This window comes from Myotis lucifugus, unplaced genomic scaffold (genome assembly GCF_000147115.1).
Source record: "Myotis lucifugus unplaced genomic scaffold, Myoluc2.0 scaffold_61, whole genome shotgun sequence".
Classification (NCBI taxonomy): domain Eukaryota; kingdom Metazoa; phylum Chordata; class Mammalia; order Chiroptera; family Vespertilionidae; genus Myotis; species Myotis lucifugus.
In genome coordinates, this window is record NW_005871109.1 from 4,742,254 (window position 1) to 4,766,794 (window position 24,541).

The following is a 24,541-nucleotide window of genomic DNA, read 5'->3' on the forward strand; positions in this document are numbered from 1 at the left end:
GCTGTTCCATCTCTTTGCTGGAACCCTTCGTGGTTGTAGAGAAGAATCCGGCAGGCCTCCTCCCAGCTTTTCAAAAAACCACCTTATCCCGAGCCAAAAAGCCCTCTCGTTCTTCATCCTACTTGACAACGTCTCACGTTTAATAGAACTTTGTCTCTTCCCGCAAAAGAACGGCTCGGGAGGAAAGCATTTGATCTCACTCCTGTATCTTAACGCCCCCCCGACCGACCACGTATTTTGGAAAGCGAGCGTGTTCCAATCAGTGTTTACTAAATTGATTCTCATGTGTGCACCTGGGAGGCCTTTCCTAAAGTGAGCCCCAGGCCCGTGAGGGTTGGTTAATCATCTGGGGTCCCACTGGCTTCAATTCTTACAGTTTCTGTGGTGCAGGGATGGGAAGAGGGCCCATATCTCTGCTCAGTAGGAATCCCTGAGCTGCCGGGCTGGGTGGGGCATTGAAACAGTTCCCACCGCCAAGGCTAAGCCTTCTCCCCTCCAGACGTGGACGAGTGCCTGGAGAACAACGGCGGCTGCCAGCACACCTGCCTCAACGCCCTGGGGAGCTACGAGTGCCGCTGTAAGGAGGGCTTCTTCCTGAGCGACAACCAGCACACGTGCATTCACCGCTCTGAAGGTACCTTCGCGGGAAGGGGGGGGGGGTAGGGGGGCTGGGAGGGGGCGGGGTCTCGTCTGAGAATCTCCCACCCTCAGTGGCTTGAGAAGGGAAGCTTGGGCCAAAGAAAGTCTGGAGGCTGCGGACATCCAGGCTCTGCTGCTGGGTAACCGTGGGCAAGTGACCCTAGCTTCTCCTCCCTCACCTGGCAGAGCAAGCGGCTGGGCTCTGCGGTCTCTTCAAACTTCCCAGTCTCTGATTCTAATCTTTCAAAAGAGTACATTTCAAACATGACTAGATGTCTCAGGAGAAATGGACACTCTGCCAAGTTTTTCAGAAAACGTGCTGCAAACCACAGCACCAAGTGCGAGCCTGCTCCCTGCCCAGGGCAGGTGGGGAAGGGCTGGAGCCTTCCCATGGAGCTTCCCGGGCTCTGCCCCGTGTGCAGCCCCCGGCTAGGCCTGGCCTTCCCTGTGTTTTGCATTTTTGAACTCTGAGCCTCTGAGGCTCCAGGGGGCAGGGGACCACCCCCCGCCCCCAGACTTGGGCTCTCTGTGCCGTGGTTTCCTTCACCCATGCCACCACTTACAATTCCTCCATACATTTGCAGAAAACTCCTTTGATGGCCTTCTTTTTATTCTCTCTGCTTTGAGTTGATACCTTGTCTTACTCCTCTCTTAGTTCAGTGGACTCTCGGGAGGGAGGAGGGTTGAGTGCATGTGGCCAGTCAGCCACTCTTAACCAAATGACGGGCTTTTAATTCCTCTCTGCTTTTTCCAAAGCCACATAATCGCATTTTGGTGGCTGCCTTTCTTCTCCCAGGGTTGCCTGTGCCTGTGTTCAAAGGAAGTACCCTACATATTAGACTATCGACTCCTTTTTAATAACGTAAGAATGAGGCCATCCTCAGTTCTCCCATTTCTTACTCACAGATTTGTAGGTTTATTATTTTAATTGTGGTTTCAGTGACTTTTCAAGGGTTTCTTTGTGGAAGACGACTTTTGCCTCATTTTCTAGGCAGGATGGCTCCTTCCTTATACCTAACCGGAAAGTCTGTTTTGGTGCTAAGCACGGTCAGAGTCAGAGAATGCCCGGGGGCCATGGGCTTGATGGCTCTCACCACCCGCGGGTTCACCGTCAGTGTCTGAGCAGGGTTTTCACGCTCCACCTCCAGCGTGCAGCTCTCTGTCGCATGCAGGCTGGATGGAGTGGCAGTTGGCTTTCATTTTCCTGCTGGTCTCTCTGGACCCTTAGGTGAGCTCTGCGTCGGGAAGAATGAAGATGCCAGCAGCATAAGTGATCTGGGCTCAGAGCATCTCCCCTTAGGTTGCTCAAAGCTGCTTCTTGAACCCTAGTCAGTTGGGCTCAGTGGGTAGAGCACTGGCCTGCAGACCAAAGGGTCCTGGGTTCGATTCCGATCAAGGGCACGTGCCTCGGTTGCAGGCTTCTCCCCAGCCCGGGCCCTGGTCGGGGCTCGTGTGGGAGGCGGCCAGTGGATGTGTTTCTTTCACATCGATGTTTCTCTCTGTCTTTCCCTCTCCCTTCCACTCTCCCTGAAAGTCAATGGGAAAATATCCTCGGGTGAGGACTAACAAAACAAAACAAAAGCGCTTCCTGAGAAGTCACTCTGGGGGGGAGATGGGCACCTATAGGTCAAGCCATTGCTTGAGCAGCACCCCTCCCTCTGTGGGTCCCACCCACTGGCAAGGCCGCGCATCCGGAACCCTGGAACTTCCAGAGGTGGCCTCTCTCTCCCCCCGGGCAAGCCCCCCAGGCTGATTCCAGACACAGGCTCCTCATAACAGAAGTCAACACTAAAGCAGTTCCTCTCCACAATCTGTGTTTCCTAGATTTTCTACAATTCAGACATTCTTGGAACCCCCAAAGAGTACTTAAAACGAACGTATTTGTCTGGAGCTAAAACCAAAATCCAAGAATCTGAGTTGTGGTCTGGAAGCGCTCTGTGACTTTCTGTTGTGTTTCACCCCGATGGCTTGGCAAATGCCTGTCAGCGTGAGCCAACAGGTTATAGCGCGCTGCGGCGGGGACCCCTTCCACCCTGCGGTTTAACTCTTCAAATAGAACAGTCTCTAAACGGCGCTCCTTTAGGATTTCCTCCCTGACACGCACATTAAACCCTTAGAAACGGTATTAAAATGGGCTTTAAAACCCACAGTGGAGACTCGAAAAATGGTGAAAAGAAGGTAGCACTGTAAGAGAGCGTTTTCTAGTGCTGCTGTTGTTTTCAGTAATTTTTCACTGAATGTCCTTCAGTCTAGGGCAGTGGTCGGCAAACTCATTAGTCAACAGAGCCAAATATCAACAGTACAACGATTGAAATTTCTTTTAAGAGCCAAATTTTTTAAACTTAAACTATATAGGTAGGTACATTGTTATTAACTTAATTAGGGTACTCCTAAGGCTTAGGAAGAGCCACACTCAAGGGGCCAAAGAGCCGCATGTGGCTCTCGAGCCGCAGTTTGCCGACCACGGGCCTAGGGGATCCTCATAGCTGATTCTGAGGGGAAGCTCAAGCGGTTGATTTAATTCTCAGAGACCCCGAAGCTCTGCCAGAGAGACTGTGTGTTTTCACCCATGTAATGGGGGTGGGCTGGAGAGAGACGTCGCCTGGCCTGCCTTTGTCCCTATTCATGGTGCTCAGGCTCTCAGAATGAGCATCCCTCTTTGGTTTTGTCTGCTCGGAGCGTATTTTCAGATGTTGGTACCGCTGCCTCTTCAGAGGAGTGGGGACGGTGTCAGGGTCGCAGGGAAGGGGCTGTGCTCTCAGCGGGGCTTGCGCCCCCCTTTGCGGAATGTTTCTCGCCCTGTTGGCAAGGCATATTTTTATTCGGCTTCCAGAAGTATTCTTCATTGAGAGCCTGAGTCTGGGGATCGCCAGAATGGGGCATTTCCAATGTTTCTGAGCTGTTTCCCTCCTGGGGAACGGACAACCCTAACTTGACTGCCAGGCCCACTTCTGGGGGAGCCAGGACCTCGGATGGCTGGGCCTCCCGGTGCGGACCAGCCCCCCCTGCCTCCCCAGCAGTGCGCTTGTTCTGAGTCAGGCTGCTCTGAAAAGCTCCGGGCCACCCCTTGAAAAGCCCAGCACCTCGAGAGCCATTGAAAGCTCCATGGTCTCCTGGTACGTTTAGGTCTAGCTTGATACGATAGGACATCAGGGGGCAACTGATGTGTAGCTCTGTGGCGTCTGGCACACAGTTCTTACAAAATATTATTTTGTAAAGGTCGCTTTGAAAATGTCTTAACAGACTTGTAAGCAGACTTGAAAGGGAAGAAGGCAAAGAAGCAGCTGGCCCGTTTGGGGAGTGTCCTTTGCAGGTGTCAGTGCCACCTTTTCTCGGGCACCGTTCCCTGCACCCCTAGGTGCTCCTGGCGCCTGTCATTTCAGAGGCTCTGCTGACCCAGGGACAGACGTAATGCTTGCTGTGCCTGCCCAGGAAGACAGGACACTGCTTCCAGAGGCAGCTCTTGGCACTGGGAAAAAATAACGTCTTCAGAAATCACCAGCCGGAGCAAAGAGTTTCCACTGACCCAGTGCAAGCCGCTCTGTATCAATTGACAGCAGCCCCTGGCCTGGGCATATGAGTCCCAGCAACTTCCAGCAGACAGAGTGCTGGCGTTCAAACAGCTCGGACCCGGCAGATGAAAACCAAGGTGGCTTTAGGAGGCTGTGGGATGGGTTCACTGGTGTGCTGCCTTTGGGAATAGGAATGGCATCTGCTTGTATTGAACATTTACTCCAGTTAAGCGCAGGCCGATGGCTCTGCGGTAGAATTGGAGAGAAATGACTTGACTTCATTAGAACCCAGGGGCTAAGGTTTTTGGGGAACGATACAGAGCAGTGTGGGATCCTAGAGAAGTGGAATGAAAACCTTTTGTACTTATATTTAAAACAGTGCTACTTCCAGGATTAAAAAGTATCTTGTTAGTAGAGAGCCAATGAGAACAAAATCCCTGCTCGCAAAGATGTTTTAGAGTTGCGTTGCGCAAATTTGAAGAAGCATCACACGAGTGTGTACTTAATAATGCACCACAAACAGCCGGCGTTGGGAGAATGCTCTCGGGTATGGTGATAGTTCCCCGGAGTGCCGGCAGGCGTCCAGTTCTCAGCACAATGCTGCCAACCACAGGGAGTACACTTTGCTGTGGCCCCATCATTTCCATGTATGTCTAACCACCCGGGAAAATAACCACCTGTCCCCCTTCCCGCCACCGTTCCCACAAGATTGGGCCTAATGAAACCTATAATATATCCGGCCTGAAAGAATTATACCGCAGCCAAGGCAAACCACACGTAGGAGGCCTCTCTCTGTTCTCTGAGTTGTCATGTTGTTGTTGTATGACACTGTTAGAAGCTTGTGCCTCAAGCCTGCTGAGGGAGGGGCCCAGGGACTAACTAAGGAAGTCACAACAGAGGGGCCCCTGGACAGGTGTCCATGTGGTGGTGCCAGAACATGGTGGTCACAGTCACCTCCCAAGTGTGGATTGGTGGGGGTAGAGAGGAGGGTTGGAATTTCCTGAAAATTGTCTTTGAAAGTATGTGAAAATATTGGGGCTCCTCTTCAGTCTCTCTGCAGGTTTTCCTGGGGACACTCTCTTTGCGTCTTTGACCAGCATTGGTAACCTGTTCCTGGGGTCAGCGGGGTCAGCAGGCTCTGACTCCACACTGGTGGGAGCTTTCTTTTTGGAGAATTGAGACATCTTATCTCCTGGGTGACATAAGACATTTTTCATGTCTCTGTTAATTGTCCTGCCTTGATTTTAATGACATATTCTTTAAAAATATGGGGCTGCTGGAGACCTAGGCAGGCAGGCCTGCGGCTCACCGTTGGTCCCATGCTGCTCTGTTTTGCAGAGGGTCTGAGCTGCATGAATAAGAACCACGGCTGTAGTCACATCTGCAAAGAGGCTCCAAAGGGCAGCGTCGCCTGCGAATGCAGGCCTGGTTTTGAGCTGGCCAAGAACCAGAGAGACTGCATCTGTAAGTATAGACCGGCGCACACCCGTGCCGGGCACCATCCTGCCCCAATGCTGGCATCTGTCATCGGCAGCCCAGCATCAGAAATGCCTCCTCATGCCACAGCGGCAGCACGGAAGGCCGCGGGCCTGAGACACTGACCTCCACTGAGTAGCCCCCAAAGGGAAGGGAAGTGGTGCTTTTTTATGGAACCAATAAGAAGGAAATGAAATTCAGGAGTAAGGAGTGTGAATGTTGGGGGCTGCGTATCCCCATTCCCACGGGATAAAATCAAACTTACTCCTCTGGCAATCATAGTTGGTTGCTACCTGGTCCCTGCTTCTCTTAGAAGCCGTGTCCGCCTCTTCTTGCCTTTCAGATCAGAGAGCAGCCCACATTCTCTCATGCCCACAAGCCTTTTCCCAGCACTCCTCCCTTCCTGGCTTGGTGAACTCTCACTCAACTTTTAATATCCTGCCTAACTTCTAATCATGACAAGGGTGGTGGCTACCTTTGGGGCGGGGCCGGGGGGGGGGCATTTATTATGTGCAAAGTCTTGCCCGAAGATGTATCACGTCCCATTTAATTCTTACAGTCACCATCCTAGGAGCTAAACATCATTCTCATTTTTAGTTGAGAAAATTGTGGAGAAGGTAAAGCAACAAGGTCACACGGGGAATGAGTGAAAAAATTAGGATTCAAGGGTGGGTCTGCCTACCTCTAGGGCTGGCACTCTTAGTGGCCAAGCTCTCCTGCCTCTGAATCCTCCCCATGGCCTCCCACAGCAGAGTCACGCATAGGGTTTGACCCTCTGGGTTAAATTGTGTATTTATGTGTGTCTACCCAACTATGAGTCCCTCCAAGTCAGGACCTTGTCTTACTTTTGCCTCTCAGTCTTCTCCTGGTGCCTACCACAGGCTGTGCTCAGTCCACATCTTTTAAATTAATGGATCAATAAATGGTGCGCACAGTCCAGACACAGCTGCCACACGATGGCGAGATACAGTAATAAAGCTCCGATGGCTAGTAGGAAACAACTCTCCACTCAAGGTGTGCCTCAACCGCTTTCAGGCCCGAGGAAACACTGCGGGGGTCCCTGTGGGAACTCTGCCCAGAGCCACGCCCTTCTAGAAGTTCCTGCAGTTGGCCAGGGAGGGTAGTTCACAGTGAGTAGACTGTAGTGGTTAAGAGGCGAGGAGACAGTTGTTTGTTTGTTTTTAAAGTCACTGCATTCCTTTTTATTTTTGTATTTTTTTAAATTAAAATAAAACATATAAGTTTCAGGTGCACAATATAATGAGTTGAGATGAGACAGTTTTGCTGGTGAGAGACTTCTTTCCACTGTCCCCATCACAAAGCCATGCAGCCTGGAAGCCTGCCGACCCAGGGCTGGTGCCACCATCACAGATGAGTTCTGACAGGCTCTGGGGGTGGGGGCGGGGTCCCCAGGGGGTGTCCCCGCAGTGAGGCTGTCCCCGGGGGGTCCGTGGCTGGGCAGAGCGAAGAGCACCTGTCCTGGCTCCAGGCATCTCCAAAGGAGGCCCCAGGCCTCCCGAGACCTGTGCGGGGGGGGGGGGGGGGGGGGGGGGGGGGGGGGGCTTGGCCTGCCCCCGTTTCCCAGGGCCCAGGAGAATCTCTGAAAGCTTATTTTTAAAAATTTAAGATGGTTTTAAGATGCCACTGCTCAAATAACTTTATAATTATAAAAGATCCAGAATTTTGCCACATCACCAGCTGTTTCACTTTTTTCATTTTCCTACTTACTTGTTCACATGCACAACACAATATTGACATGACTATAATCACAGAACTGTCTCTCACATCACAAATGTGCAGTTCATTCTCTTAAATTAGAAAAATCACAAATGCTTATGTAAGAATTCAAACCGTCCAAAGTGTGTAAAGAAAATATCACCTCCCGCCTCCTGTTCCCTTTGTTAGAGGTAAGCACTGTTCAGTTTGATGAAAGGATAGTGGCTTCTTCTTTTTTTTTGGCTTGTCATCAATGCACTCATACATGGTCTGTGTAATTACTGATTAATATTGCATTAATTATGTGCAAGGAATCATCATTTCCTCTGCCTACCCACCCTTCCTAACTAATCCAGATGGAATCTGATTTGAACACATATGTACAAATTAAATATTGTACGTAGACATAGAGTGTTGGTGCATCTCCCAGAGCCCCGTGCAGCTGCATGTGTGTGCAAACTTCTCCTGACGGAGCAAGGCAGCAGTCTAGAATATTTTGGTATAATTTCCCTTAAACGGTGAAAATCCCCACACACCCCACCCATCTCCCCCTACTATACAATTTTGCACAGATCTGTCATTCAGCATTTCTCCATTTCACACTGTGACTACCTGTTCACCTAGACAGAGACAAGGTCTGAGTTAGGCTCTCTTCCATACACAGTGCCGGCACGTACTCTCTCTGTCAGTCATGCTCACGTACTGACTGCATGAGAATCAGAGTTCTCTGGAGCAAACACAGCCCTGGTTGCGGAAATCTCAGTGCTTTATGTATTGATTCGTTTTCCTCTCAGTGACTTGTAACCATGGCAACGGTGGGTGCCAGCACTCCTGTGAGGACACAGCTGAAGGTCCAGAGTGTAGCTGCCACCCACAGTACAAGATGCACACAGATGGGAGGAGCTGCCTCGGTGAGTGGTGACCCCCATACCGGGTGAGGGTCTATCCCAGCCTGCCCATCCCTAACCCTAGCTAACCTTAACCCTAACCAACTCTAACCCTAACCTTTACCCTCACCCTCACCCTACCCCTAACTAACTCTAACCCTCACCCTACCTCTAACCATAATTAACCCTAACCCTACCCCTCACCCTATCCCTAACCCTCACCCTATCCCTATCCCTAACCCTCACCCTACCCCTAACCCTCACCCTACCCCTAACCCTTACTAACTCTAACCCTCATCCTAACCCTCACCCTCAGCCTCAGCCTCAGCCTCAGCCTCACCCTAACCAATTATTAATGGTGTTTAGCACCAGATGCAGATGCTTGCAATGCATTTGGCCCCAAACGGGTCCCGTGCTGCTTCACACGTGGCAGTGGGAGTGGTAGGGAATGGAGTCCCTCTCTCCATGTGCGACCTTGGAAAGCCCTTTCACCTCTCCCGGACGAGGCTTCTCCTGAAGAGACTGGACAACACATCCCAAGGGGCTGGGGCGATAGCAAGTTGAAGCTGTGGTGATGACACAGTGGCCTCTACGGTCTGCAGGAGCCAGGATCGCATATTCCTGGTGGGACGCCTGCCCTGTCTTGCATGGCGTGTCCTTGGCTGGACTAAGGGCCCTGGCGTGAATCTGAAGCTTGTATTCCCTGGTGTCTCTTTGGTCAGTGCAACATGCTTCAGAAATCTTTCCGTATTATTCACCAAGGCTCTGCACACACTTAGCGTGCTGCGTTTCCCACAGAGCCTCGTTACAACACGTTATTATCAAGCGAACAGGCGCATTTCTCACATTGTTCTCATGTCTGGGATTTCAGCGGAAGTGGTTGTGCCGGCGATGACTCATCTGACTCATTCGTTCTGAGAATTGTGCTCTGTTGCATTTCTTGTAGAGCGAGAGGACACTGCCCTGGAGGTGATGGAGAACAATGCCACCTCAGTGGTGGACGGGGATAAACGGGTGAAACGGCGGCTGCTCATGGGTAGGCGAGACCCCTCACCCTCTCTCCATGGCCCCCTCATTGTCCATTTCCCTCCCAATTTACCACATCGGGACTGAACCTGGGACCCATGTGCCCTCAGACCAGCTGGACTGGGGTTAGCAGCTCCTGTCAAGCCAGGGTGAATCTGATCTTCACCCACTGCTGTTTAGTCATCACCCGAGACCCTGGTATTGTGGGAAGAGCACCAGCCCAGCCATCAGAATAACCGGGTTAGCGCCTAGCGCTGCCCCAACTAACGGTGACACCTGGGTAAACTGCCCTGAGCCTCGCCTCCCATTAGTCTTTCTTTATAATACACGCACTAAGACAGGGGTGGGCAAACTTTTTGACTCGAGGGCCACAATGGGTTCTTAAACTGGACTGGAGGGCCGGAACAAAAGCATGGATGGAGTGTTTGTGTGAACTAATATAAATTCAAAGTAAACATCATTACATAAAAGGGTACGGTCGTTTTTTTTTTTTAGTTTTATTCATTTCAAACGGGCGGATCCGGCCCGCAGGCCGTAGTTTGCCCACGGCTGCACTAAGACCTACCTTGTAGAGTTGTCAGGAAGCTCAGTTAAGGTAACAATATGCACAAGTGCCCCGAGTCCAATGCCTGAGACCTAGTGGGTGGTCAGTAACATGGGTTCCTCAGAATGTCAGTCCCCATCCTTCTCGGCAACTGTGAGCCGAGAGGCGTGTCGGGCAGCCCCTCCGCGGCTGCTGCTGTGTCGGTTATTTTTGTCCAGGGCATCTCCTCTTCCTGGCTGCAGCCCATGTCAATGTCAGAGATGAATGGAGAGAGGGGCCCTGGGCTGTGGGACAGGGGAGGGTCTGCAGCAGGTCCCACAGTGCAGCTGGAGATGACAGCGCAAGTCGGGGTGGTGGCTGTGAGCGTGGTGTCAGACAGATCCTCTGACACATTTTTATTCTGGAGGAAGCTGGGCTTGACTTAAACAAAGCCTATCTTTTGATTTAGCAGTTAGCGAAGGTACTGAGCAGCCATTGGTCACCAGGCAGGCGACGTTTCTGAGCTCTCTTCTGCCCTATTAACATTATTGTGTTTGATTGCCTTAAATCAAAATAGCACATTACATATGAATAATATAAAAACTTTAAAAACTTAATTAGTGCCCCAGCCAGTTTGGCTCAGTGGATAGAGCGTCGGCCTATGACTAAAGGGTCCCGGGTTCGATTCTGGTCAAGGCACATGCCCAGGTTGTGGGCTTGATCCCCAGTAGGGGCATGCAGGAGGCAGACGATCAGTGATTCTCGTCATTGAGTTTCTATCTCTCTCTCCCTCTCTGAAATCAATAAAATATATATATTAAAAAAAAACTTAATTAGCACTACGAGGCTTGTAATGAGATACATCATGTCCTTGTTTCCTAACTCACATTTCCTCAGCCCATTTGCCAGAGGAATAATTTTTAAAAAATATTTTTTATTGATTTCAGAGAGGAAGAAAGAGGGAGAAAGAGATAGAAACATCAATGATGAGAGAGAATCATTGATCAGCTGCCTCCTGCACGCCCCCTACTGGAGATCAAGCCTGAAATCCAGGCATGTGTCCTGACCTGGAATCCAACAGTGACCTCCTGGTTCATAGGTTGGTGCTCAACCACTGAGCAACACTGGCAGGGCAGAGGCAACAATTTTGAATTCTCCTAGTTATTTCTTCTCCTGACCCCCTTTCCCCATATTTCTGAAAAGTGAAGTCTATACAGTTATTTCTTTTTTTTTCTAGTTTTCTTGAGATATTTTACAGTTATGTCTTGATGGGTCAGTTTTAGATATTAGCTTTTGACTTCCTGCTACAAAACACTAAATTTTCATTCTCTTCTGCCCCATCCCCTAACTCTCACTCTTTGTCTCTCTCTCCCTCATACCCTTAACATGGTTTTATCACGATTTAAATCAGTATTATGTGTTTACATCATGAGACTGTGAATATCTAAATATGATTTACCCGAGAGTCACATGATGTGCTATGACTGTATTTTCTTTGTCAGCTTCATTTTCTAAGTACTTCTTACCAGTTCTCTTACACATTTCTGGCAGAGCTCTGAAACGCTTTTCAGTGTGTTAAAGTCAATACAGCAGTTAACTTACCGATTCTGTTTTCTGTTTAAAAAGTGTCTTCTGAGGCTGCCACCTGCTCTAGGGGGGCCTGACTCTCTGGGCTTCCCCTTCGCACCAGCCTGGCATTCCCTTCACCACTCTCCTGTTTTGGTGGATCCCATGTCTTTTTCGTTAGTTTCCATGGGTAAACGTAGATATTTTAACACTTTGCATGCCTGGAAATGCCTCTATATTCCACTTCCACATTTCATTGAAGCTTTGGCTCACTATAGAATTCAGCTGGAAAGAATATTCCATCGGAGTTTGGAATAGCGCTCTATTGTTTTTAAGCATTCAGTGTTGTTTCAAAAAGTCTAAAGTCTTTTTTACTCTTTATCCTTTCTATGGCACCTATGAAAGCTTCTCTCCAGATGTTTTTAGGGTCGTCTCCTTGCCCCCAGGGATCTGAAATTTCACAATCATGCCCCTCACTGTGGGACTTTTCCCTCCTCTTATGCTGAGCACTCAGTTGGCTTTTTTAATATGGACATCCAAGTCCTCTGGTTCTGAGTTTTCTCATAATTTTTTCTTTAATAATTTTCTTCATCCCATGTTCTCTGTTCTTTCTCTCTGGAACGCCTATTAGCTGGCTGTTGTAACTCCTGTATTGATCCTCTAATTTTCTTCTCTTTTCTCTTCTTTACATGTTTGTTCTACTTTCTAGGAAATTTTTCTTTTCTTTTCTTCCCACCCCTTCTCCCCCTAATCCTTTTATAGGATTCTTTTTAAATTTCTACTTTGGTCTTTTGTTGTAGGAACCTGTTCGTATTTCATGGATGCTCTTCTGATCTCTCTAAGGAAATAAATGATAAGATTTTTTTTTTAGAACTTCTCTTTTGTTTTCTGTATTATCTTTGTTTCCTCCAAGTTCCCTGTTTGTTTGACTTGGTGTATTTATCTCATATTAGAGACTTTTCTGAAATGCCTCGTGACTGTTGGCTGACTTTCATATTTAATAGTGAAATACTAAAAGCCCGTTGGATATTGTCAGCTGGTGGGCTTTATGCTTGAGTGAGGGCAGTGTCTTAGCCATTTCATTTGGAGATCCTCAAGTGCCGGTATCTATAGCTGTTTTCACTTGGGTAGGTCAGTTTATCTGGAGAGGAATCTTTTTCTTTCTTTCTTTCTTTCTTTCTTTCTTTCTTTCTTTCTTTCTTTCTAACTCTCAATTTTATTTATTTATTTATTTACTTATTTTCCCCATTGACCCCCTCCAGTCCGCCCCCGCTCCCCGCCCCAGCCCCTGGGAAGAAAAGAAAAATTTCCTAGAAAGTAGAACAAAAATGTAAAGAAGAGAAAAGAGAAGAAAATTAGAGGATCAATACAGGAGTTACAACTACCCCATTGTCTGTGTCTGTGGGCCATGCATATATGCATACAAGGTCCTTGGTTGATTATGGAGAGGAACCTTTCAATCTCCTGCTGAGGGGACATAGGCTTGACTGCAAGTGGGAGAATTTGCCATTTCTCTTTGTTGGTATAGACTTTCACTGACAGTACCTCCTCCTCCCCTCTGCTATTCCTGGTGCCCTTGAGTCCAGTTCTTCTCTGGTCCCTCTTCTCCAGAATAAATGTCTCTGATGTAGCCCAATAAGGAGGAGGTAGTCATCTGACTGTGGAACTTAGGAAGGAATCTTGGGGTTTATCTGTTTGTTATATAGACTCTCAATCAGTCTTCCATCCTCACCTCTGCCTCTAGAGCAGTGGTTCTCAACCTTCCTAATGCCGCGACCCTTTAATACAGTTCCTCATGTTGTGGTGACCCCCTATTTCATTGTTACAAATTGAACATAATTAAAGCATAGTGATTAATCACAAAAACAATATGTAATTATATATGTGCTTTCCTATGATCTTAGGCGACCCCTGTGAAAGGGTCGTTCGACCCCCAAAGGGGTCGCGACCCACAGGTTGAGAACCGCTGCTCTAGAGTAACTTGTTACCTCCAATTCCTGGGCCTTCTGGGCTTCAGTAGTTCACATGAGCTTACCACTCATTAGCACCCCCTCTGCAGACCACTAGGGGTTAGCTTTCCGCTACACCAATTACTGCTCCTCCTCGGACATGACACCAGAATATCTGACACCTTTCACCTAGTCTCTGCTATTTTCTTTGCCTTAAGGATCTGTACTTTAAAAATCACTTTAGTGAGGTTTTGAGAAGAAGCATGTAAACATATATGTCATGTCTGTCATATTTACTTAGAGCTAAGCTTGTGCCCCTAGGCTCTCCAATGAGGTAGCTATGGAAGTAAAACCAGATTTCTGGATACCTAGATGCTAACAATTGAGTGAATGTTGAAGAGCATTTGTCTGTTACTCAGAGTAATTGTATGAAATGCAGAACGACAAGGTCATTTTGCTTATTGTTCTGCCTCTCTATAGATGAGATTTAACAACTGGGGCTGATTTTGCATGTGGTTCTGACAGCTCTTTCTCCTTTCAGGGAAAGGTAAACTTCTAATCTGAGTTCACTGGCAGTTGCAAGGAAGAAGCCATTGGTCTGCGACCAGGGAATGGTTGGGGTGGGCAAGGCTTACCTTCTCTTGTTTTGCGCATTATTTGAAGGGAGAGAGAGAGAGAGTTCAGGATTAAGGAAGGAACACGCCCCCCTTTTCTCTGTTCGGTATCCACCTCTAGCCTGCCAGATGTGTCATACTTAGCAGGTCCCTGGCTGTGGATCAACAGGAAGTTTTAGTGGCTTCAAATGAGCCTGTGGAAGGAAAAGCTCCGCAGGTTGGGAGAGGCTCCTTTACCCCTCTGGTCACCCTGTCAGGCTTCCTTGGGAGATGCCACTTACTTAGATGAGTGGGGGAAGTGCACCCGCTCTCCCTCTATCTCATCTGCAGGTGCAGAGACTTGGGGGTACAACCGTGAATACCCCACCATGCTTCTTGGCTTTCATGAACTTTGTTAAATATTTTTTAAAAAATATTTTTTATTAATTTCAGAGAGGAAGTGAGAGGGATAGAGAGATAGAAACATCAATGATGAGAGAGAATCATTGATCAGCTGCCTCCTGCATACCCCACACTGGGCATTGAGCCTACAACCTGGCATGTGCCCTGACCAGGAATTGAATATGACCTCCTGGTTCATAGGTCAATGCTCAACCACTGAGCCACATCAGCTGGGCAGTTTTGTTAAATATTAGTACTGGACTAATATCTTCTTCCTCTCACCTGTATTAGCACTTCTTTAGGAAGCTAACTGCCTTTTTCGTACCTCCTTGTCAGAAACGTGTGCTGTCAACAATGGAGGCTGTGATCGCACTTGTAAGGATACCTCGACAGGTGTTCATTGCAGTTGTCCCGTTGGATTCACTCTCCAGTTGGATGGGAAGACCTGTAAAGGTAGCCTGTGCCTCTCCGTGTTGCTAATGTGTGGGGATAAAGGCAGCTCTTCCCCTCACACCTCCTGGAGTGACTCCAGATTTGCTTATAATTCATATTGATGCAAGCCATTCTAGTAGGAGGTTATAATTGAGTGAGCTTAATTAGAACCAGCTTAATTACACTAACTGTTGAGAAGGTCAGCTTCTACATGTATCACACAATCCATTTCAGGCCGTGGCCTTATTAGACAAAGGCAGAAGTTCAAGGGAACATTTATAGGAGATACTATCAACATATCATAAATAACAGCCTAGAGATTATGTAAATAACAGCCAAGATTGTTATCCAGAGACTTAATTAATAACCGTACCTTTAACTTTTACTGATAAATAGAGACCCCAATGACCTACTAGTATTTCATGGGCAAGACTACAAAGGCTTCGTTCTTCAACATGATAAATAGTAGGTAACCAGTTACCAGATGAAACTTAGATAAGATTTATTTGAGTATCAGAAATCATTTAAAAGCATTAAGGCTATTTGATTGTTGTGTAATTTGCCAAAACAAATGTTCTATTTCCTTATAACTTTAATGATTAAACTGGAATGGAAAGTATACCAAAGGGAGCCACCTTATCTTGAGAGAGCAGGGCAAGGATGAGAATACAACAGGACATCACTGTTCTTTGCCATCGATTGTTTCCTAATGCTGGTCAAGGGCAGTGTAAGTCACAGTTCTCAAGGGGACTAGGTTCTTGTCTTTCACAATTGGTTAAGCCTGACCAGAAAACACGTGTAAGATTGAAAACGTCAGCAAACATTCGTAAGTGCTTCTATGGGTCTGTTTTTGTTTCAGAGAATCACGAAGCACACACAATAGTACTTCAGGGACTTGTGGAAAACGAGGCAAGTATCGCTGTCTGATTTGCCGATGCTTGCCTGTTACAGATATTGATGAGTGCCAGACCCGCAATGGAGGTTGCGATCATTTCTGCAAAAACACCGTGGGCAGTTTTGACTGCAGCTGCAAAAAGGGATTTAAATTATTAACAGATGAGAAGTCTTGCCAAGGTATGTGCTGAAACATAGCTGTGCTGTGCAGTGCCCCTTGGTTGGAGTGGAGAAGACGAGACCCTGCCCTGGCAGAGACTGGCTCGTCCGGCTTCTCAACCGAGTCATTAATCCCATCTCCAACCTGTGCCTCGCTGAGTTCATCTGTTAGGTAGAATGAAATCACTGATATATTTTGGAAATTAACCTGTGAATGATTAGAGAATACTTCAGAGAACCTACGTGGTGTGATTAGAGCAGAGGTCTAATCTGATGCTAGAGATGCTTTGGATCATAGAATGTAAATGGTTGTATTAGGGTGTTGAGATTATGAATAATTTCTCGTTTTTAAAGTTTCTTTTAATGGTATGTATTTTATAACAAAATTTGATGGCAAAATATGTAGATTTAGTTAACATGCCTTTTCCCAGCAAAATCTTGGGGTTAACCCATAATCAAGGCCATGAACTAGTTGGTCTCTTCCTTGTAGCCCTTGTTTGTAGCCTTTGGTGCTTGGGGAGAGGAAGGGAGGGGATTGAGTAGAGGAGAGGATGGTGGGTCCTGGGCGAGGATGGCTGACCCCTTCTCAGATGCATCCCTCCCACATAAGGGGTGCAGCAAGGAACTTCTCTGGGTGATAGTAACTGTTTGGGGTGGTGGTAAGCTCTTTGGGGTAGGGGACACCATTTATATTTTCAGGAAGAAGTTCTCCAAAAAGATTTGCTATCATTTATTCCTGTTCCATTTCTGGAAATAAGAATGGCCTAACTTAATTTTGTTAGAAATCCCAGAATTTTAAATAAAAATCAGAATATGATATCTGACTTCACTTCAGATACTAAAGATGTAACATTACCTTTTTTTTTAACCTTAGCGTGTGAATTAGGTTTCTTTCTTGGATTTTTTTCCTTAGGCAATTCAAGCATCGACGTCCCCTTTAAATTCAGTGGGTTCATGCTATAGACCATAACTGTGTGGTTTTCATCCATTTGGCTTGGAAAGCAAATTCGCTGTTCTACATAATGTTTCATAATGTATAGAGCAAGAAATACTGTTTAAGCTGTGTAAACACATTAAAAAGGAATTAGAAAAGTGATCTCATTATTCTTGGCAAAGCGAAAGCCCGTCACGAGCAGCCAAAGTCAGCTACTGGAAGAGTCTACTTTCTCCACAACTGGCTGATGTTAATAACAGAATTCATAGAGTGACATCAATTACATGGGAAGAAACAGACTTTTTCTCATTTTTCACTGATCAGTCTTGGTAGAACAAATATTTGCACAGAATAAATTTACTGAAGAAATTGCCAAGGTTTCTGGGAAAAGCTAGGGAAGAAGAGGTGTTGCAAGAATTTCCCCTTTTTATTTCATTTTTTAATTCTTCTAGCCCTTCCAAATGTTTGTGTTTTTATTAATGTAGTTTCTCATGGCACATCTGGTGTTGAAAAGAGGTCTAGCAATGGTCTAGTTGGCTCCCACCGAGTTCTGCACTGGTCCTGGTTTATCCATTTGGAGACACAAGTCGTAACTCTGTCAGAGCCCTGCAAAGAGCTGAGGAAGTGAGCTCTGAAATTCTAGTCTACAGGGAAGATGTGAGGACCAGACCAGGAAAGAAGAGGTGATTACACTGACAAATGCGGTCTTGAGGCTAGTTTTCAGGACCTCAGCTGAAGCCAGGGATGCCTCCACACTGAACCAGGATGGGAGGAGCCCCACAGGACTGAACCACGGGGGAGGAACGAAGCCAAGGGATTGTCCAAGAGGATCCAGCTTGGAGCTTAAACACCAAATTTCAGTGTCTGCAATAAGGAAATGACCGAGGACCTTAGCATTAATGTATTCTTTTAGCACAGCGGGCATTAAAACCCAGGATCAACAGGCCTTCCGTGACCAGAAGACTCATTCTGGGAAGATCAGAAAGAGAGGACCCAGATTTATCTCCAACACAAGTGTGTTCTCCTTTTAATTTGCCCTAGCTTGTGGAATTATGACTGCTGTTTAGTAATACAACAATAAATTACTCAGCCCCGTGAATAAGCATGGGTGAGAGGAAGCAATTGAGCTCACAGGCAATGGAATTTGCAACAGAATTTGGAAAGAAGGGTCCTGGCAGGGAGTATACTTTTTGTGGGCTGCTCAACACTTTTTTTAAAAAAACACAAGTGAGTGGGAGAACTCATAGGTAATGTTTTATTCTGTTTGTGTTGTTTTCCCCAGTAACTGGTGTTATTATAAATGTGTTCTCACCACGCATCCCTGAGAGTTGGTTTCAGGTGCCTTCTCCCTTTCCAATTACAGATGTGGATGAATGCTCTTTGGATAGGACCTGTGACCACAGCTGCATCAACCACCCTGGCACATTCACATGCGCTTGCAACAAAGGGTACACCCTCTATGGCTTTACCCACTGTGGAGGTGAGCAGAAAGCCAACATTCTTGAAGTCAGAGACTGGGCCAGTAGAGGAACGGGGCTTACTTTTAAAGTGTCCCCAGATGAGGGCCAATTTTCCTACATTGGGGGATGAATGGGACATTCCAGTCCCTGTGAAGTGGCATTGAATCCATTGACTCAAGGGAAGCATCGGCTAATGGACACCCCCTCCCCCCATGTATCCTTTTAACACTTCAAGTGTGATATGGATCAGAGAGAAGAGCTAAGCTCTTCAGCTGTGAATTCTTTATTGACTATTGATATGGTTGTATTCAGAGAATGGAGAATCGCTCAGGAGCTGATACCCTATCCATTGCAATTTCCCAGCAGATAGTAAAGTCGCTCAGCAGGCCACCAACAGTTCCACAGCTTTGTAGTATATAGGAACGGACTGCAAGGCCTGTTCCAGCCCTTTGAGCTGCTCTTTAAGCAGGTCTTTGAGCTGGAAGCTGGACCCCTGACTATCTCTCTGCTCTGTGCCCATGTAGCAACAGGTCCCGATGTCATTTGCCCTTATGGTCAAGGAGACAATATGGCATAGATCAGATTTGGCACCAAATGACTCCCACTCCGCGCCTGGCCAGCAGGTTCATTCAGCAGTCTTTGAGAACACAGAGTCAGATTCTGACTCAGAATATCTGGGGCTTCCAAGGTGATTCTGAGGGTCTGAGGATTTGGGGGCCAGTGGCCTAAATACTTCCTGCTCCATGTTTGTATCCTGTGCTTAAGAAGAATGGGTAGTAGCGATTTGCTATAGACAGTGTTATCTCTCTTCTCCTTTTCAATACATTCTTGGCACAACTAAAAACCTTCTCTTCTAGTCCCTCAAGAAATCCCACGGGCATGTTCCTTGAATACGATGTGTGTCTGGGTTTTACTTAGAGCCGCCTCTGACTTGGACTCAGTCTCAGGTTGATGGAGATGAGTGCACTCATCTTCCTTCTCTATACTTCAACTCCAGGAACTGTCAGGGAGCCCTGGTTGTCTGTCTCCCTTGGTAGGTAGCTCAGGGGGATGGTGGAGTTTTAATTTGGAAGCCTGTGCAGCATCTGAGTTTGGGCATCTGAAAGGAGGGTGTGACTCTTTCCGAGTTTCCCTAATCAGGGAATGGTTTGGTCAAGAATGGAACCTGAGACTCTCCTGACGAGGCTCATGCCAGGAAATCCAGGGAGTGGAGAGTGGGGTCAGTTGATGCCAAGTACACATCCTAAAGGCAGTCGGCTCCTGCCGTTCGTTTAGTGCGTTTCAACCATGTGACTCCCCTCCTGCTCCTTCCTCAAGGAAGGCTAGTGCCAGCGGGTCAGTGATGGGCTGCTGTGACGGGAGCTGCTGTGTTTTGTTCCCCAGACACCAACGAGTGCAGCATCAACAACGGAGGCTGTCAGCAGGTCTGCGTGAACACAGTGGGCAGCTACGAATGCCAGTGCCACTCTGCATACAAGCTCCACTGGAATAAAAAAGACTGTGTGGGTAAGGGGCACCAGGGCTCAGCCAGCCAGCGGGCTCCCACCGGCCCGGCTGCACTCTCCCACGTCTGCTCGCACCCGGAGTGCTGCTGACCGTCCCGGAATTGTTTTCCCCTCAGCTGTAGCAGCCACTCCTTAAAGAGTTCAAAAACAGGAGATACTTTGCAGGCTCTTTGGTGTTGCCTTCTGTGCTTCTGCATAGGTTTATACTCGCTTCTGTTTTTCTGGTTGCTTTTCTGCATGAAAAAAAAAATAGCATACAAATAGCTCCTGTCCCTTGGTGGGGAACAGTGCCCGGTGTCTTGTGTTCTATGCTGGGTGTCAGCTCTACCTTCTTTTCTTGGGCCTTTGCTGCATGGGACCCAGCCGTCCTCGTCACACCTGGAAGTGTCCTTCTGTTTCTGTGAATGTCTGTATTTTGTCCTGCCTAGAAGTGAAGGGGGCCCTGCCCACTAGTGTGTCGCCCCACGTGTCCCTGCACTGCGGTAAGAGTGGCGGAGGAGACAGGTGCTTCCTCAGATGTCACTCTGGCATTCACCTCTCTTCAGGTGAGTGGTCCCTGGGGCAGGTCCTCATGCCAGGGCCAGGCCTTCCTGGCCTTTAGGTGTTAGCTGCCTTCAAAGGGCTCCCCCCGAACCCCAATCACTGGAGGCCGATGTTTCGAGACCCCACATGCTAGGTGTTTTTCTAGGGGTCTGTGTGGAGTGGGGGTGGGGGTGATTTTAGCGGCTATCAGGTGAGACTGTACCTTGTTTACGTGTTGATCATCCACCTTCTGTCTGTTAGGACTGCAAGAGGCCTACTCTGTCACCTGCGGCACTTCCCCTCCTCTCAGGAACAAACAGCAGAAATCAAATGACTCTGCTTTCGGGGGTAATTACCGAATCTGTGTGTCCTCTCTGGGGCTCACTGTGTGCAGTGGGCTTCACTCTGGGGAGCTGTTCCTGGGTGTTGGCTTTGTTTTCTTTTCTCTTCATCTCCTCGAGGCCGTGAGCATGTGACAGGATGCTCTTGCCTGTAGCCTTGGTGCCTGCACTCTGACATACCATGTGGCAGACACTTACTGTGTCCACGGTGTGGTGGGCGGCTCCGTGTTCAGCCCTGGTGGGTCATCATATTGGGCAGAGGCCTGCAGAGCTCTGGGACCAGGAGACTCAGGTCTCCCAAACTACCCTACCCCAGAGCACCCCAAAGGCCCAGCGGGAACGTGTGCCTGGGGCACGTGGCATTGGTGGAGATAGACATGGGTATGACAGGGGGAGCAAGAATTCTGTCCAGAGAAAGGACCCAAACCATTTTTGCTTTGTCAAAACAAAAGAATGAAATTTAAAGCTTTTAGGAAGCTTCATCTTCCCAGATTTAGACATCTCTGTGATTATGTCATGAGAGCATCTGAATGAAGAAATGGTTCTTGATGTCCATATTATATATATGAGCAAAGCTAAAAGCCCAAAGCAGGATACTAACAGCTCGCATCTACTGATCAAATAGTTAAAATATGCCAGCCACTGGATTACATGTATTAGCTGATTTAATCCACATCACAACCCTCTAGGCCTATTTTACTGTTATTCTCATTAACCAAATGAAGAAACTGAGGTTCAGAGAGGTGAGATAATGCACCCAGAGTGGCTCAGATAAGAAAGGGGAGCCAGGATTTCGACCAGGCCATCTGAATCCAAAATCTTAAGCTTTATCCGTTCCCGTTCTTCTTGCCTAACGTTTGGACCAGCCAGAGCAGACATCATGGTGTGTTTCACCAAACCCTCAGTGATGGTCACTTGGAGATTTAGGCCACTCCAAGGATGGGCAAGCAAATAGTTCACAATTCTTACTCTGTATCAGATAGTAGGCTACACTTTTTTTTTTTTTTTTTTTGCATTATCTCATTTAATCCTCACATCAGCCTGGTAATGTAGGTCCCATAATTATGTCTATTTTATAGATGAGAAAGCTGAGAACCAGGGAGATTAAGTTCTCATCACAAATTGAAGAGCTAGAGTTTGAATCCTGGTCATTGGCTCCAGAGCCCAACATGTGGTTAAGCTGACTGTGGGAGGAGAGGAGAATTCTGCACATGAGGCTCTCCAAGTGAGGGCCTCCAGATCCTGAAAATCCGAGCCACGTGTAGTGAGTGCATTCAGTGTGGACTGGTGGCCCCAGCCCTGTCCTCCCAGAGCAGCTGCTTTTAGGAGAATCTGCCCTTCCCCGTGTTCTTCAGCAGCCTTGTCCAACTTTGGAACTAAGGGATTTTGGTCTTCTTTCTTGGGAAGGCACAAAAATGAACTCTTTTTTTTTTTTTTTAACTCACTGCTGAGGTTGTTTTGGGCTCTCCCTTTGTTATATTTGAGCACCTTATTCATCTCAGATGGACGAGTGGTAGTTCTTAGGAGGCTCCTGGTGCCCCAGTCCCAGGTGATGGGCTCCTCAAGGTCCAAACCTTTCTTGGGCTCATGGTTAAGAGAGGGGCTCAGGGGATGCAGCGTGCGGTGGGACCCAGCCACTAGGTAGCTCTCCATTACCCAGCTGGTGTTGCCATTCCTTTGCCTCTGAAGGTAACCTCTCTCACTTGTTTCTTTCTGAAGATGTCGTCACCATCAGGACAAGTGTAACCTTTAAGCTAAATGAAGGCAAGTGTAGTTTGAAAAAGGCTGAGCTGTTTCCCGAGGGTCTGCGACCAGCACAACCAGGTATGGAATCAGATGGCCAGCGCAGGGAGCCTGCCTGCATGTTGGGAAAGGGGCCCGCAATCAGCTCGAGCCCTTCAGATGGGGTCCAACAATTCAGAATCTCTAAGGCCTCTCTGCATAGGAGGAGGAGGAGCCTAGCCTGGCATCCCGTGTAGTTCTGGGGTTGGACTTCAGTGCTTCCTTGGCGAGGTACAGGTCGGGGAGCTCTGGGGAAACCTGTGAGTTCACAGGAATCGATCAGGGCTCTCAGCTGCATTAGCACGCTGCGATCATACTGGGTTAAATTTTCCAGATCTTCAAGTTTGCTTGAAATATAAGCCAGAGAAATGAAAAGAGGTTTGGCTCAGAGAGGATAATCTTTGGTGAACAAGGATGTGATATCCAGCTTTCCTGCTGGATCTGGTTTCTGGAGGCTTCAGCAGAGCAAATCCTATCCAACTGGCCTTATTGAGAAGAGCAGGACCCAACCCTCCTCTTTCCCCCCAGCTCACATTTCCAGGATTGTTTTATAAAAATAATTTTAGAGGGGACAAAAATCAGGATCCAAGTGTTAGGGAGGCTTCTTTCCCCAGCTTACACTCAAATAAATCATGCAAACAAACAAACATACAGCTCACTGTAGGCACTTTGGACTGCCTTTTTAAGTACCTAACCAAGATAAGTTTTGGTACCTCCATTTAAGGGAAGATTATGCAGCTATTAATTATATGTTCCAGAGAATGTTTAATGACATAGGAACATGTTCTTGTTGTAAGGTGGAAAAGGGGGGGATAGAGGACTAAGATTGTGTAAACAAAAAAAAGAGGGTAGGTAGGAAAAAATGCCAGCATATCATTTGTACTGGTTATATCTGGGTGGGAGGATGATGGGTGATTTCATTTTTATTTTCATCTGCATTTTCCAAATTCTCCACAGTGGGCATTTATACTTTTAGATAAGAAGGAAAAAACATTATTGAAAAACAGATTTGGTGTTTAGATTACTTAATGATGTTGGTCTAATGTTAGTTTCTTAGTTTTGATAAATGTACATATTTGTTTAAAAAAATCTTTTAAAAATATTTTTTATTGATATCAGAGAGGAAGGGAGAGGGAGAAAGAGATAGAAGCATCAATGATGAAAGAGAATCATTGATCGGACTGTCTCCTGCACACCCCCTACTGGGGATTGAGCCCACAACCTGGGCATGTGCCCTTGACCAGATTGGAACTGCAGGCCGAAGCTCTATCCACTGAGCCAAACCAGCTAGGGCTAAATGTACATGTTAATGGAAGAAGTTAGTTAACTTCAGGGGAAACTTGGCGAAGAATAAATGAAAACTCTCAGGACTATCTTAGCAACTTTGCTGTAATTCTAAACTTATTTCAAAACAAAAAGTTAAAAAAAATCGATATGGGAAAATTGAAAGAGGGAAATGAACATCTGTTTACTTAGAGATTTAAAGTTAACCTTTTGAAAAAGTAAGATTGATCTTAGGGGAAATATACAGAGGGCAAATTGAATTGGCCTTTTTCTTTCTTTGGCTCCTGGTGAATGTTTGAGCTTTGGACACTCTTGTAATGTTAAAGAAGAATATGATACAGATGATATGTAAGTTCAATAAAGCAAGATTTTTAAATAGAGACAATTCAATTGTGTGGGTGATATGTGGATCAGCTCTTTGATTCGGGTTAACAATCAATAGTTAGCTTGGCCGGCGTTGAGCATTGATCAGGAGGTCACTGTGCAATTCCCAGTCAGGGCACATGCTCAGGTTGCAGACCCCAGTGTGGGACATGCAGGAGGCAGTCGATCAATGATTCTTTAGCATCATTGATGTTTCTATCTCTCTCCCCCTCTCTCTTCTTCTCTGAAATCAATAAAAAATATATATTAAAAAACAAGAAAAACAATCATTCGTTAAAAGATTCACTGGAAGCCACGGCGGCAGGGGCGGGGGTAACAGCCAAAGTCAGCCCCAGGGACGTGCAGAGCCCTGCTTTGCCCAACACTTTCATTCCCATCCTAGAAGCCTTCATGATACTGTTTGGTTCTGTTGACTCTTGGTGCCATATATCGCTCCTGCTTATTTCAAAATGAGACATCACTGTTGATGTACGTCCCAGCTTTCCCTTTGGGTTGGAATTACTTCAAGTCAGTTTGCCTGAAAGCAGGAGTCGGTTTCCTGCTTTCCACTCCTGT

The 24,541-nt window shown here is 47.1% G+C and overlaps 1 protein-coding gene across 1 annotated transcript in view; it reads left to right on the forward strand.

Moving 5' to 3' along the window:
• The window catches only part of SCUBE2 (signal peptide, CUB domain and EGF like domain containing 2), a 71,823-nt gene that overhangs the window by 18,134 nt on the left and 29,148 nt on the right, over positions 1–24,541 (forward strand). Inside the window, exons 4-14 of the mRNA XM_006089689.3 lie at positions 500–634; positions 5,490–5,615; positions 8,138–8,254; positions 9,177–9,266; positions 14,626–14,742; positions 15,673–15,795; positions 18,072–18,188; positions 19,552–19,674; positions 20,102–20,218; positions 20,457–20,543; positions 22,256–22,360. Of these exons, the coding sequence (XP_006089751.1) occupies positions 500–634; positions 5,490–5,615; positions 8,138–8,254; positions 9,177–9,266; positions 14,626–14,742; positions 15,673–15,795; positions 18,072–18,188; positions 19,552–19,674; positions 20,102–20,218; positions 20,457–20,543; positions 22,256–22,360 (1,257 nt within the window). The remainder of the gene's footprint in view (positions 1–499; positions 635–5,489; positions 5,616–8,137; positions 8,255–9,176; positions 9,267–14,625; positions 14,743–15,672; positions 15,796–18,071; positions 18,189–19,551; positions 19,675–20,101; positions 20,219–20,456; positions 20,544–22,255; positions 22,361–24,541) is intronic.